Source organism: Pteronotus mesoamericanus, unplaced genomic scaffold, assembly GCF_021234165.1.
Source record: "Pteronotus mesoamericanus isolate MK-2021 breed Mesoamerican mustached bat unplaced genomic scaffold, CSHL_Meso_final contig_2, whole genome shotgun sequence".
NCBI classification, from domain to species: domain Eukaryota; kingdom Metazoa; phylum Chordata; class Mammalia; order Chiroptera; family Mormoopidae; genus Pteronotus; species Pteronotus mesoamericanus.
In genome coordinates, this window is record NW_026555084.1 from 30,386,100 (window position 1) to 30,400,427 (window position 14,328).

A 14,328-nucleotide genomic window follows, 5' to 3' on the forward strand; every position below is an offset into this window, starting at 1 on the left:
CATGATTTAACTCAATCTCAAATAAAGATACAGAAAAGTAATACACATATGGACTTCAGTAGAAATCTGAAAAATCAGTGAATTGCAGACTCCTCTTGCTTGAGGTCAACAAACACCCTTTGGAAGACAACCAAGAGTTGTTTAAGACCAGGACAACAAAATAAAATTATGAAAATAATAATTATAATAATAAAAATAACAATAATAAAATAAAAATAACAACACCCAACAATGAGGTAAACTCCCCTTTAAAAAGGCAACACGCATTGCCTGGACTGTCAGGAGAGAGTCCGGTTGTACCTGACGCCCAAATGTTTCTCCAACCAGATTTCAGCCAGTTGCATGGTTGAGGCAAAAGTACTTGCCTTGGATCCTAAGCACATCTTATACTGCTTAGGGTCCAAGTTAGGGTCACAATGAACTGGATGGAAAATATGCACCACTCCTACTTCTTGACTTCTGAAGGGTGTTAAGCCGGATAGAATAACTTTGTTGTAGAGATCTACATCTTCCAGTCCCCAGCCCTGTATTGAGGTATCAAATCCACCTGCACCCAGGAGATCACTTTTATAAATACAGGTAATTCCATATCCATAGTCTCTCCAAAATCCAGTCTTTTTTGAGAAGGCAAAGTCATCATCAGTAGGTGAATTTCCTCCGTTGGTTACCTTTGGATCATACTGGCTAAAGATGATGGGGTAGTACACCTGTTGCCCCTGAATTGTATTGTCTCTACATCGCTGGAGAAAGTCTCCTCTGAAGATCAAGTCGACATCACAGAATAGCAGCAAAGTATCATTGTCAAACTGGGAAGAAGCCACTTCAAGACCGAGACCTCTGGAAAACTCTCCCTTCACGGGGATCACGGTCACTTCGGCCTTAGGGTACTCACTCTGATAGTCTTTTATCAGCTCAATATGCTTGGTGGAATCTTGGCCAGAATCCCTACTGAAGAGGATGATGACCAGTTTTACATTCTGCTCTGGGATAAGACAAGTCTTTTCAAAGTTCTCCATGAACCTCAAGAAAATGTCATACCTTCCAACGAGAGGAACAAGGATGTGTATTTTCTTTTCATTGTGCCCTCCCATTGCTTTGGCCCCTTGAAAGGAGGATAATATCTTTAAAGAATCGGATATAAAGGAGAAGGACTGTGTGTCACCGTTAATGCTCTCCACGAGACTGTGGACATCTAGCTCTTCGGTTTCTCTGAAGAAAGGCTTGCTGAACACCTGCTGGAGGTAGGCATGCCGCCTCACTGGCACCGTCAGCTTCCTTCCCTTGTGTCTTTTGTATAAGAGGAGTAGATCCAAAATGTATTCTACCCCGTACATGGGGTCCACCCTGCGGTAGCCATACTGGATTTCCTTGAAGTCGATGAGCCGCCCCCTACTCTTGGCATTCTCGTTGATCATCTCCATCACCTGCAGGACGGTGTCATCCAGCGCTGTTCTGAGGATGCTGCTGATGCTCTGTCGAGGAGGCTGGTTCTCAGAGGCTGAGTAAAGGAGCTTTCCTGTCAGGAACTCCCATTCTATCACCTCGTCCCTCTCCCGAGGCTGGAAGTGGTTGAAGGAAGGCAGCGCTCCCAGCTGTTGGTCCTCTTTGCTCACTTCGCTGTTACTGAGCTTGCTCATCAGCGCGCTCTCCCGGTGCAGCTGGATGGTGCGGTAGCGAAGTTCAGAGATTTTGCGGCTGAGCATGTAGTTATGCAGCCTGTATTGGTAGGCAGGCCTTTTGTTGGGGTGGAGGGTTATGGCTGCATGGATTTTGCTATTGTGAAGGTCTTGAATATAACCCTTTCGGTTGTGTTCATAATTTTCATGGAAGAGTTGCTGCATCTGAAAAGCAAAAAAGAAATCAGGATGTTAGAATAAATTTTTAAAAAATACAAGAAAATCAAACATAATGATTAAAATATTTAATAAAAATTATATTTCGGCCCTGGCTGGTGTGGCTCAGTGGATTGAGTGACGGTCTGCAAGCTGAAAGGTCACCAGTTTGATTCCCAGGCAGGGCACATGCCCGGGTTGCGGGCCAGGTCCCCAGTGGGCGGGGGCGGGGGGGGTGCAAGAGGCAACCAATTGACATTTCTCTCACATGTTGATATTTCTCTCCCCTGCTTTCTCCTTCTCTTCTCCTCTCTCTAAACATAAATAAATACAATATTTAAAAAATTATATGGAGATATATAATATCCTTATTATATCCTTAAAATAATATCCTTAAATTATATCCTTAAAATGGTGCAAAATTTGTATTTAAAAGAAATGAAAATAGTTTTAAAGTGTCAAATCTAGATGCTCTAATATTGCAAACTAACCTGTCAGTTCATATGCAAATACTGCACGCTAATCTCCAGCTATATATTTCAAAGTAAAGAATCTTTGTCCCTTTATTCATTCTGAAATCAACCTAAAATATCAAAGAAAACAAGAATTGAATATATCCATAACCCTACAATGGATCATTGTGAAAGGCAAGTGGGCAGAACATGGATTTTCCAAACTGAGGGGTTCATCTGAGGTGTGAATCCAGTGCCCTTTGCTTGGACTGACGGTATTACCCCCGAAGCAGATGTAAATTTTATTTAGTCTCCTGATATGCCATCTTTACAGAGTAAGTTGTTGGTAAAGTAAGGTGGGACAGAAACCATATTGATCTATGCTCCTGATTTAAGGGATCAAATCCCAGATTAGACATGCTTGACATCCTTCGGCACCAGAAGGTCCCTCTGCTAGTCTAGAACAAGCTCACTGCTTCAGACAGAAACAAACATCAAGGAAATGTTGAATTATGAGATCACACTTCAAACTGCCAGCTGATCCCTCCTCTGCCAATCCATAAAGAAACCTGCATCTCACCTACTCAAGATGACTACTAAAGGAAGAGGTGGAGGAATCCATGAATATATTAATGAATAAGGAGAAAAGAAATACTGCAAACTTAAGAATACATATCCAAAGCAAGTGAAAGTTAGGGACCAACCAAATAAATTAAAGAGAATATAATCTCCATAAAAAGAACTCAGTGAATGAATAAATGAGCTTAAAGAAGATAATAAAACCAATGATAGCTACATTACAAGAAGCATAAAAAGAGATCTGTGGAAAACAAAGGTAGAATAGAAGAGATGAGAAAATTTATCAAAATAATAGAAATATGAAAGAGCAGGTAAAAGTTTGGAGATATACACACACACACACAAGCACACAACATATATCTTCATATATTCATATATATATTTAATATAAATGTAAAAGTTAGGATATCTATTTAATACTATTAAATAGCTATAAAAAGAGATAAAATATGTATGTAAACTATGTCTGAGGGACATGCTATCCTTAAAATGAAGGTAGATTTATTTGTGCAATTAGGCCAAGAGAAAAACAAAATGAAATAGACAAGCAGAACCCACGTGGCTCTAAGTAGTGAAAGGATGAGCCTTGCCACAACACACACCACAGCAAAATTCAGGGCTCAAACCCAGCAAAGCACAGCCTGGGAAGACCCCAAAGAAGCGAGTTAATGACTCACAATGTTACGTTCAATCAAACTGGAGCGCAGGTTATCCCAGCCAACAAGGGGTCAAATTTTAATGTAAAACATAAATAGCTCCTGACATATAAGAACTTGTGGCAGATTGGTGATGATAAATTTGACACTCCTCCCATCGGAAGGTCGGGTCTAAGTCCCCTTCTCTTTAATCTGGGTGACTCTGTGACTATCTTAGCTAACAGACCACAGCAGAAGTGACACTGTGCCAGTTTCCAGATTAGCGACTCTTGCCTTTTGGCACGCTCACTCTGCAGATGCCAGCAGCTAAGTAAAATGTCTGAGTTATCTTCCTTGTTGCTGGCCAGAATTTTCAGTAAAATGTGGGGTAACAGAATCCTTGGTTCAATCCCAGAGTCAAACTCTTTTTAAAACATTAAAGATGTTCCTTCCTAATCCTCGTTGGCAAGGAGTTTTTATCATGAGTGAATTTTGATGTTGAGCAAATGTTTTTGTTTTTTTTTTCCCCCTCTACCCATTGAGAAGATTCTGTGATGTCTTTTTTTTTTTTTTTTCTGTTATGGTTGCACTGGTTGTTTTTCTAATAGGAAACCATCTTGTAGTCCTTGACTAAACTCATCTTAATCACAGTCTATTATCCTCTTTAAATATAGCTGGGATATATTTGCAATATAGTTGGGATTGGTTTAGAATATATGTGAGATACCAAGTTCTCCCACTTGACATATAGATTCAGTGCAATTCTGTTACAAATCCCATCATAAAAAGTTGCTATTAATATTAACAAGTTGGTTCTGAAATTTATATAGAAATGAAAAGGCAAGGATAATCAGAACAATCTTAAAAATATAACAAATTAAAAATTAAAGAAATTTAGAAAGTATGATATTGGTATAAGCATAAATAGAACAAGGGACCAAAATAATCCATAAACAAACATACACATGCCTTAGGACTAAGTACTTGATTATATAACAAACATGACGCTAAAGAGTGAAGAAAGGGTGGTCTTTTCAGTACACAGTACAAGGTCATTTGGAAATTCATATGAAAAATGGAAAAGCTGACCCCCTATATTCTACAATTAAAAAAAACTCAGATGTCAATTGTTAATATGAATATAAAAGGTAAGCAAATACAATTTCTGAAAGTTAATACAGCAATATCTGCATGACTTTCGGTTAGGTGAACATTTTTTAAAAGCGACACAATGTTCTAATCATAAAAGCAGATTGGTAAATTAGGCTGCTTTAAAATTAAGAACGCTGTTCCTCAAAAACACCATTAAGAGATTATAAAATAAAAACTACAAAGTGGGAGAAAATATTTTTAATAGATCTTACAAAAAAAGAAATAATAACCAGAATATGTAATGAACCCACACACATTAGTAAGAAAGAAGGACAAACCCATTGAAAAATGAGAAGAAAACCTGAATGGGCACTTCACATAAAAGAGAATATGCAAATACCTGATAAACATCCAACTACATTTGTCAGTTCATTCATCATCAGAGTAATGCAACTTAAAGTCACAATGTGATAACATGGACCTACAAGAGTGGCTAAAACTCAACAGACTGATGTGCACTGTGAGGAACTCTGGTACAGGGCCGGTGAGAATGACTCTTGGTTCAGCCACGTGGAAAGCTGTACCACTAAAACCCGTGACTCAGTAATTTCCCTCTTAGATATGCATCTGATACAAATGCATACATCCATACACCTAAACATATGTAAGAAATTTCATAGTAGCGTTATTCACAATACCTCCAAACTGAAAGTAATGTAATTGGACATTGAATGTACAATAGAGAAATGAATAGAGTATATTCATTTACTGGAAAACAATACATTAATTAAAATAAGTGAGACATTACTACTCACAGCACTGTGGGCAAACCTCGCAAACAAGTGAAAGAAGCCATATACAAAAAATACATTTGCTTGCTTCTATTTATATGATATTCAGAAACAGGCAAAGCTAACCTATGCAGTGATTAAATATCAAGAAAGAGAGCTGGGAGGTTTAGAATGCTTTAATGTTTATCTAGGTCATGGTTAAATGTATGTATTCAATTTGGGAATATTCATTGAACTTAGGATGTGTTTGTCTGTTATATTCCAATTAATAAAATATTTTAAAAGGGTACATATACATGCATGTAGAATTGGGTAGAGTTTTCTGATATGTATGTACATAAATGTGAGTGTGAATATGGGGGTGGGGAGAGAAAGAGAGAGATTGAGAGAGACGGAGAGAGAGAGAGGAAAGGAGAGCAAGAGAAAATACCTCCCAGAAGTTTTCCTAGAGAAGGTGACCTAAAAGGATTAAGACCAAGACCACAGCAGATTCTTTATCTCCAGTATTTCGCCTGGTTGTTTTTCCATACTCAGATTTTTCAAATCAACATCTTTTGACTTTGACGACTGCAACATTAGATATTTCGAGAAGGATTTTGGATTTGATTCAAGATTAATTCAGTTGCATCCAATCTTTTTTTTTTCCTGACAACACATGCCAGTTGCTATTTGAAACTATGATTTATGTTAAATCAAATTAAATCCATAATATGCAGTGGGCTATTATATCTCCATTTTTGCAGTATTATGATTTTTCACCTGAGAGTGTTTCAATATTTTACTCTATGTAATTTTCCATGTGCAGGAAGGTTAAAAAACTTCAGATCACAGAGAGACTACTAATTATACCACCTCTAAAGTATTGGCTATCGGAAACCATTTTATTTGTAAGGCATGCTTTCTTAACGTAAAAAGGAAACATTCTAAATTAAATAGGAAACATTGCTCAGAGGGAAGCTGCCAGACTGCAGACTTATTAGCTCCTTTAGGGATACTGATAGGGTTCATGCTGCACAATCCGATGAAGGTGACATTTTGTTATAGAACAAATAATACCTTAGTATTGAAATGTTTAACTAACTTGCATTGCTCATCATTTACAACCTAAGCTGTCTCTATAGTGCTTATCTTTCTAATGTATTCCTTCACAGAAATATTACAAGCAGACCAAGACAGTGTTGGGGGCAATCTTTAAAAACAGCACGTTAATACATACTCCAGGTAGTACAGTAATAATGAGAACATATTGAACTTGCCATATTTTCCATTGAGGAGCATAGAGCATACCCAAATCTCCTTTTGTATGTATGTAGGGAGGCACAAGCTATACAGGACTGACAAGAGGACGTTCTACATGAGGATGTTTAAGAGTCTAGCTATGGAGTCCGCCAGATTTGAATTTGAATACCAGCTCCATAACCGCTAATCCATTTCTTAGCCAATCTGTCTAAATCTCAGTCTCCTTATCTAGAAAAGGGAAAACGCCAACCACCTCAATGTACATTAAACTGTTTCTCAGTAAGAGCAAATATATATACAATGTCAGCGTTGTGTCTGCCCACAGGAAACACGTCATAAATGTTAACTGTGCACAGACAGTAGTTCAGGGGTCTGCCAGCCTGGCCCCGAGATTGTTCTCTTTAGCCGGGAGTTTTCAGAGAATGAGAGCAGCACCCTTCAGTTGGCTTGCTCCACCTTCATTCGTTTCTGGGAACGCCTGGAAGCTATAATTTGACCGCATATACTCAGGGATTCACTGTATCTAACATGCCATTGAGGCACGCTCACAAATGTCCTCAACATTTTACTAGAAGAAAGATAAATTGTTGCAGGGATTTCAGGAAACCAAGGCTCAAGACCGTTGATTTAACCAAGGGTCCAATGAGAAAAATGTCATTATCACTAAAGCTAGAAGAAATAGGCAGTTTTGCTACTAAATTTTGAATGTAGCAAAATTGTTTGAAAGTGTAAAATTTCCTTCTAAAACTATATTACCTTGTTTGAAATAGTTCAGAACCTCTACTTTAAGTTAGTCTGCTCTCCTTTACAGCGCTTTCAGTGGAGGTCGCGGTCCCCGCAGAGCCTTAATCTGAAGGAGAAATCCTGTCGCAGAAACGGAATCACAGCAGTGTGTCCTGACTGGCCCTGGAGCTTCAGGGGCGCTGCTCAATGTCGCACCCTCTGGGAAGGAAATTATCTGAGAGCCACAGACAACTCTATCACGAAAGCCAGGGACTGGAAGAACAAATGCTGAAATACTGCTGTGTGTTATTAATCTTCTACCAGATTAAACTGGCGTTTCCCCCTTAGATTTATTAATATCAAAAACATGGCACAGGTAATTTTCTGGAGTGATCACAGCTTTGTAATTTAAGGGCTTCCATTTCAGCAATTAAAATCTTAAAAGAAACAGTGAGGCGTTGACTGCAACTAGGCACAATGCAACTTTTGGAGCAATGCAAAGTTCAAAAAACTAGACGGTGGTAACTATTGCACATCTGGATACATTTACTTAATATTCCTAAACTGTACACTTACAAGGGAAGAATTTCGTAGACTGTGAATTATTCCTCAATAAGGCTAGCTTTAAAAAGACATTGGGAATGTTAAAAATAAAATACAGCAACCTCCAGCTTTAAAATGGGAGACACTGGAACAATACGTAGTCACTAAAATATGTGTAGAATTTCCAGAAGCCAATGAGGTTGAGCAGGATCATCTGAAGCAAAGTGGAGACAAAAGGCCAAGCAGAGCAATGTCAGTGGCAAAAGGGTTCAAGAATAGCAGATCTCGGAAATACCCAGGAAAAATACAGCGTCCGGCACAAGTAACATCCCTTTTTTATTACATAATCTTTTATTACAAAATCACAAGCATGTAATTCTGTAACATACCAATATCACACTCAAGAACACCATATGGCATTTTGGGTGAAATGTTGAAATTGCTGTCCATCTTGTGCGAGACATTCACGTGCCCTGCCAACCACACTGAATGGTGTTATTTCTGCCAGACGCTGTGTACTGCCTGCCAGTGTAGGGCGTCCACTGATTGCGTGTACATGAGTGTGTGCTCAGGGACTGAGGTGACCGGGGAGGGTGGATAAGCCCTGGTGGAAACGTTTTGTTCCTGGGAAGGAGACAGGAAGTAGGAGAGAGAGAAGCACAGAAAGCAGAGAGTTAAACAGTTAAGCCACGCTTTCATGAAGCAGGTTTAATCTGAGACAGCAGGCAGGGCCAATGCTTTTTCTTGCGGAGATCAGCAAGCCGAGAGCTGTAACAAACACCTCTGCCAACATAAGTCCCTGGTGGCGGAAGGAGGTTTGACTTCGGATGGTGGGCACAGAATGCAATATATGGATCATGTATCATAGAAATGTCCACTTGAAACCTATATAACCTTATTAAGCAATGTCACCCCAATAGGTTTAATTAAAAAATAAATCTATGGTGAAGGGCTTGTCTAGGGGAGAGTAATTTTCCAGTGATAAGTATGTTTTCTAAAAAAGAGGGAAAGAGTATGGCTCTAACACAAAGTTTCTATTAAAAAAAAGGAGATGAAAAACTCGCCTCCCCGCCTGCTCCCCTCAAAACACTAAACGAAAACCCAAAGCCATGGAAGTGAAGGGAATCTGGAAGCAACTGCTTTACCGCATGTAAGAGGCATTTTCCTCGATCTTGCTAAACAACAGAGTGGAAATACAAGGCCTCAGGGAGGTGCCGGTGAGAAACGATGTTCATTCACAGAACCAGGAAAGAAAGAATAAAAAATAAACTATCACAGGCATGAGAACCAAAGCGGAAGGAAAAGAATAGACACTTGTGGAAAGCTCAGTAGGGACAGAAAAGAAGAAAGTTTAGGAGGCTAACAAGTGGAATAGCAATGAAGAGTCCAGGGCACGGAGACGCGCTAGCTCACTGGCTCCAGAGCTCCACGCGTGTGACGCAGGCCGCTCGGGAGGCACTAAGAGGTGCACTGGGACAAGTGTATGGTAAAGTAAAAACATGCAGAAGTGTAGGCTTAAAAAAGGGTACAATGGATCAGCGGAACAATTCAGGACTTAGAGGAGTATTTGGTATACAGTAACTGCTATTGGAGTTATAAGTTAGCTGTTATTATCACTGTAGTTGCTATTTGTGTTCATTATTATTATTAGTGGAGGTATGGAATGAGTAAGTTAGAATGCCCTTGATTAAGTTTGCCTCAGAAAATCATCCAAATATACTCAGTACGGCCGTCATTTGACTTCAGATCATCAGTTAAAAACTAAAAAACTGAATGACATAATGAGGTCTCTCCTGAAATGAAGGGGGAATAAGAGGCTAAGCCACGATTGAAGAGCTATTCACAGACATCTTTCATAGTTGCATTTATGCTTTTCTATTAAGGAGAACATTTCCTTCATTTATTTGTGTAAAGAAGCTTTTTTCCGATTTAGTGCAAGTTATTTTGTTCCCATTATGCCATTCCATTTTTCCTAAAAAGAAAGAACCCTCTAACTTAGAAAATTCTCTTTGAATCTCTTTCTGTGTAAGAGATTAAGGAGGATTTGAGAAAAGGAAGGATTCTTGTTCTAGGAAGTACAGACTCTGCAAATGTGAATAATTTATGAAGGTAAACAAGGAGATAAATCATTAGAGTGGTATAAAATATAATGGTGCATTTGTACCTCAGAGTTGGTTAATTTGCCTCACAAATATTTACTCACTTTATTCTCTATGATTTAGGTATGCAATATTACATGACTACATGAAAAGTTTTATTGCCCTTAATGCAAATGACTAATGATCTTTTATTCTTTAAGGTCAGTAAATGTAATAGTTCTAAGCCAAATAGTAAATTTTCAGGTCGAAACTCTTATTTTTCCTCAATTATTGTCTTCAAATACTAACAGTAATGTTCCTAAGGTGTGTCCTACTTCTCTTGCGATAATGACACAATGAAAAGAGTCCCTAGTTCTAAATATTAAAAAATACACATATATGTTCCATAATTATAGAGAGGCTTAAAAAAGTTAGAGTATAGCTTGAATAAGTTGTCACATAAAATTAAAAGCATTATTTTGCTACTAAGATTTCTAAGAATAATGATACCTTGAAAATGGCCAGATCTGATCCACAAACTCTAAAAATTTACTGCACATGTAATAAAATAGCGCGGAACTAAATACATGTATGTGTGCACACACAAGTACAGCTGAAGAAATGCAAATGAGACCAGGTGACTACATCAATGTCGCTACCCTGACTGTGATATTTAACTACTGTTTTATAAGATTTTGTCATTGGGGGAACATAGTTAAGGAATACAAGGAATTTCTTTGCATTACCTTTTTACAACTGCTTGTAAATCAATAATTACCTTTAAAAGGTTTAATCAAAACTACACGCGAAGAATTAAAATATTTTGTCTCATTTTTTTTTAATCATCCCAGAGTGTACTTAAAAGCATTAGGTGTTGAAAACTTGTAGTCCAAAGGCTATAGGTATGATTTTAACTTTTTTTTTGTAACCACAGTGCTTTGAATGAATTTGAATTTGAAAAATGAAAAACGAAGAGTGTATTTTCCAGCTACTTTCAGTCCCAGAAACTTTATGATTGTTTTATGAATTTAAGTTGCCTGGGGGTATTAATGTTCTTGAATGTCTCTTTAAAGTAACGAAAAACATTTTTTTAAACATTTTCCTTTTGAAATTCTGTCACATGCTACAACATATATGAAACTGGAGGACATTATACTAAGTGAAATTAGCCAGTCACAGAAAGATATATATGGCAGGATTCCACTTCTCTGAAGTATCTAAAATAGGGAAACTCACGTAAACAGAAGGTATTCAATAGAATGGTAATCTCCGGTGGGGTGGAGGGTTGGGGAGTTGTTCAATGGGCATAGACTTCCGTTTTGAGAGATGAAAAACTTCCAGAGGCTTGTTGCACAATATTGTGAATATTGTGACTATAGTTGATGCCACTGAACTGTATTCTTAAAAATGATTTAAGATGGCAAAACATTTTCTTTTCCTTTTATTCACATGATCCTCAGCTAAAGAGGAATACAAGTCACAGTTTGGCCAATTAATATGCTTTGTCATGAAATTTGATTCAGAGTAGCTTCATTCATGGGCAAGATCTCTCTCAGGGTAGCAACACATGCTTCCCTCTGCTATCGGTTCACATTTTGCACATGGAAAGGAATGCAGACCTTGCCACCCAGGTGAGGGCAGAGGAGTGACAAGGAAGCCAGGGCTCTTGAGAGCCCGGGACACAGTGCTGTGCTGTGCCTACGGCTGGGCCAACCTGAGACTCTGCAGTGTCCTGGGACAGCAGTTCCTCCTCTGGCTAAATGATGGGCCATCGGCCTGTCACTTGTGACCAAAGGGATCCTGTCAAAAACAACTGGATAAACTTGTATATGTTAATTTCAGCTCTGTGCTAATGTTTTTTATGATGCCCCTTTGTTCAATCTGGGTTGAAATCCAAACGTCTTACCTGGGTAATGTGCAACATTAAAACTGTTGCATTTAATTTGGTTAGCTACTTGAGTTAAAAAGAAGTGCCTGTCAGACAACATAAAATAACTCCCAGATATTATATATAATCAAGTGTTCTCAACAGAATATTCTCTACAGTTTAAAAATACTTTCAAATAATATAAAATTATCATGTGATAGAGATTTCCCAGCAGGGAGTATTTTGGACACATGCTATCTTATGCAAATATCAAAGAGGTTTAAAATCAGAAAGAAATTACTAAGTTCCTCAGATTTCAGTTTATGTTATCATAGCACATAATCATTTTTCAGTCAACTCTATATACCTTAATTTATATTACCCTGTGAGAAATAAAATAATGCTCCAATGAAAAACCCACCAATGATCATTGAACTCAACTGCTCACCAATTCACCTGATTTATCCGGATTAAGTACCTTCATACAGTGGCCATGTAGATGCTTCCTGATACACAGTTGGGATGATAATGGATGATTGTCAAAACCTACTCAATTCACTTCCCTTGTAGATAGTGTACAATTTTTGGTAAACTGTTAAGTAAATTTTTGCATCTATTATGTCCTTAAACTTTTTTTTCTACTCATAATTTATTACAGAGAAGAGGCAAGAGGTTGTCGAGTTGCCACTTTGCACACATTCTTTATGCATGTATAATAATACCAATATGGTTTAAGTACCCCCTACATGGGTGATTTAATTTTTCATACAATAACTAATAACAATAAGAAGGAGACAGGTTATTGCTTCCAAACTAGGCTTTCAAGACCTTTGGGAAACAGAATGTAAAGATAGTGGCCTCACAAGTTTGAAAGACATTAATGCACATGTTGTATCAATTGGAAGGAATGTATCAACTGTGTGATGACACCGATCCTGCATAAAATCACACCTCACTTTCCAAAAAAAAAAAAAAGAAAGAAGAGAATCTGTTTTCTAATTCATGGGTTTTATTCCAGTGATGAAAACTTTCAAATCCCAAGTAGATTCCTATTTAACTAAAGGTGCTAAAGCTAAAGATTTTCTTAGTTGTTGTTGAAGCTGCTTTCTAATTTCTATTCTCTCAACATTCAAGCAACCAACCATTTTACCTCATGAAAGAGTTAAAATGAGCTTATATAATTCTGTATGAATATCATGAAATTCACTAATGTAGAAAGTATAAGAATGGGGCAGATAAGGACGGAGGTAAATGTGATATTTTGTATAAAGGACGACATATACTTCTGTGATTAGGGACTTTGATTCTCTAACAATTTTTATTGATCATCATTGATGTTTCTATAGTAACCTCAGGGCAATTTGGAGTGCTCTTTGCAAGGAGCTAATATTTGATGACCTTCCAACAAAAAGAAGGGCCGTTACGGAGTGTTCAATGTTAATTGGTCTATGGGGAAATTTCATATGTCAGTAGATCTATGTTCAAATATATTCTGACCAAACCTTTCCTGATCCAATCCTCCCCAACATTTTCAGTTACCTTATACATTCATTTAAAAATATTTATTGAGCTTCTAAAATGTGTCCATTGCTATGGACAGAGCAACAAAAGAAACATATTCCCTGCCCTCATGGAGTTAACTGTCTGCGGGGGGAGACAAGCAATAAATACATAAATTCATAAACAGCTATATAATTCTGACAAGTGCTCATTGTCCTAATCATACCATATTGTACTTGCTGCTTCACTTGACCATATGCCTTTCTAGATGGTCTGCTTCCAGGGGGTAGCCTGCACCTGATACTTAATAAAATATTTATAATTCATTCTTTTAAATTAACACATGCCTCCCAAAAGAGTTGACAACTAATAAGGGGTCAAAACAGGTACTGAAAGGACTTTAATTCTCTAATGAAAAATTCTCAGCATTCCATTTTATGTCCTAGGTTTCTAAATGCTTCTTTAGATCAAACAGTAAACTGTAATAGATGATTTCATGTATCTGTGTTGTACAGGATTTGGCACATATCTCAGAACCTGCCCATCTCCCTGAAGCAGAGCCGCGCAGGCCAGCGCTGCCGGACCGTGACTGATGGTGGTCGCACAACGCTTTACCAGCTGTAATTGGTGGAATCGTCCAAGCAGGGAGAAAGGTCGCGCACACTCACCGCCATGCCTGCTTTGTGCCACTGGAATGTGAAATGACTCCGGGAGTCTAAAATGATTCTCTATCAAGCTGGGCAGTGTCAGGTTAATAATATTTCTGCACAAATAAATGAAGTGCTGCTGGAAGACCAAAGTAAGTGAAGATGAAAGCAAAACCGGAAGAAGGTCTTTGCCACCGGCATGAAGAAAAGATTCTCCCATTCAAGAAACAGGACATAACTAAGGCGTGGGTAGGAACTGTTAAAGTGGCGTGGAAGCAGGCCCGGCTCTGGGGACATTTCAGTCACTTCAGGAAAGAGAAGTGGACCTCTCCCGCGTGCTCCAGTGCCAT

At 38.2% G+C, this 14,328-nt stretch overlaps 1 protein-coding gene across 1 annotated transcript in view; it reads right to left on the reverse strand.

Annotated features, from left to right (window-relative positions):
• Nucleotides 1-278: 278 nt before the first annotated feature.
• The window catches only part of CHSY3 (chondroitin sulfate synthase 3), a 246,880-nt gene continuing 232,830 nt past the window's right edge, over nucleotides 279-14,328 (reverse strand). Inside the window, exon 3 of the mRNA XM_054568511.1 lies at nucleotides 279-1,841. Within this exon, the coding sequence (XP_054424486.1) occupies nucleotides 279-1,841 (1,563 nt within the window). The remainder of the gene's footprint in view (nucleotides 1,842-14,328) is intronic.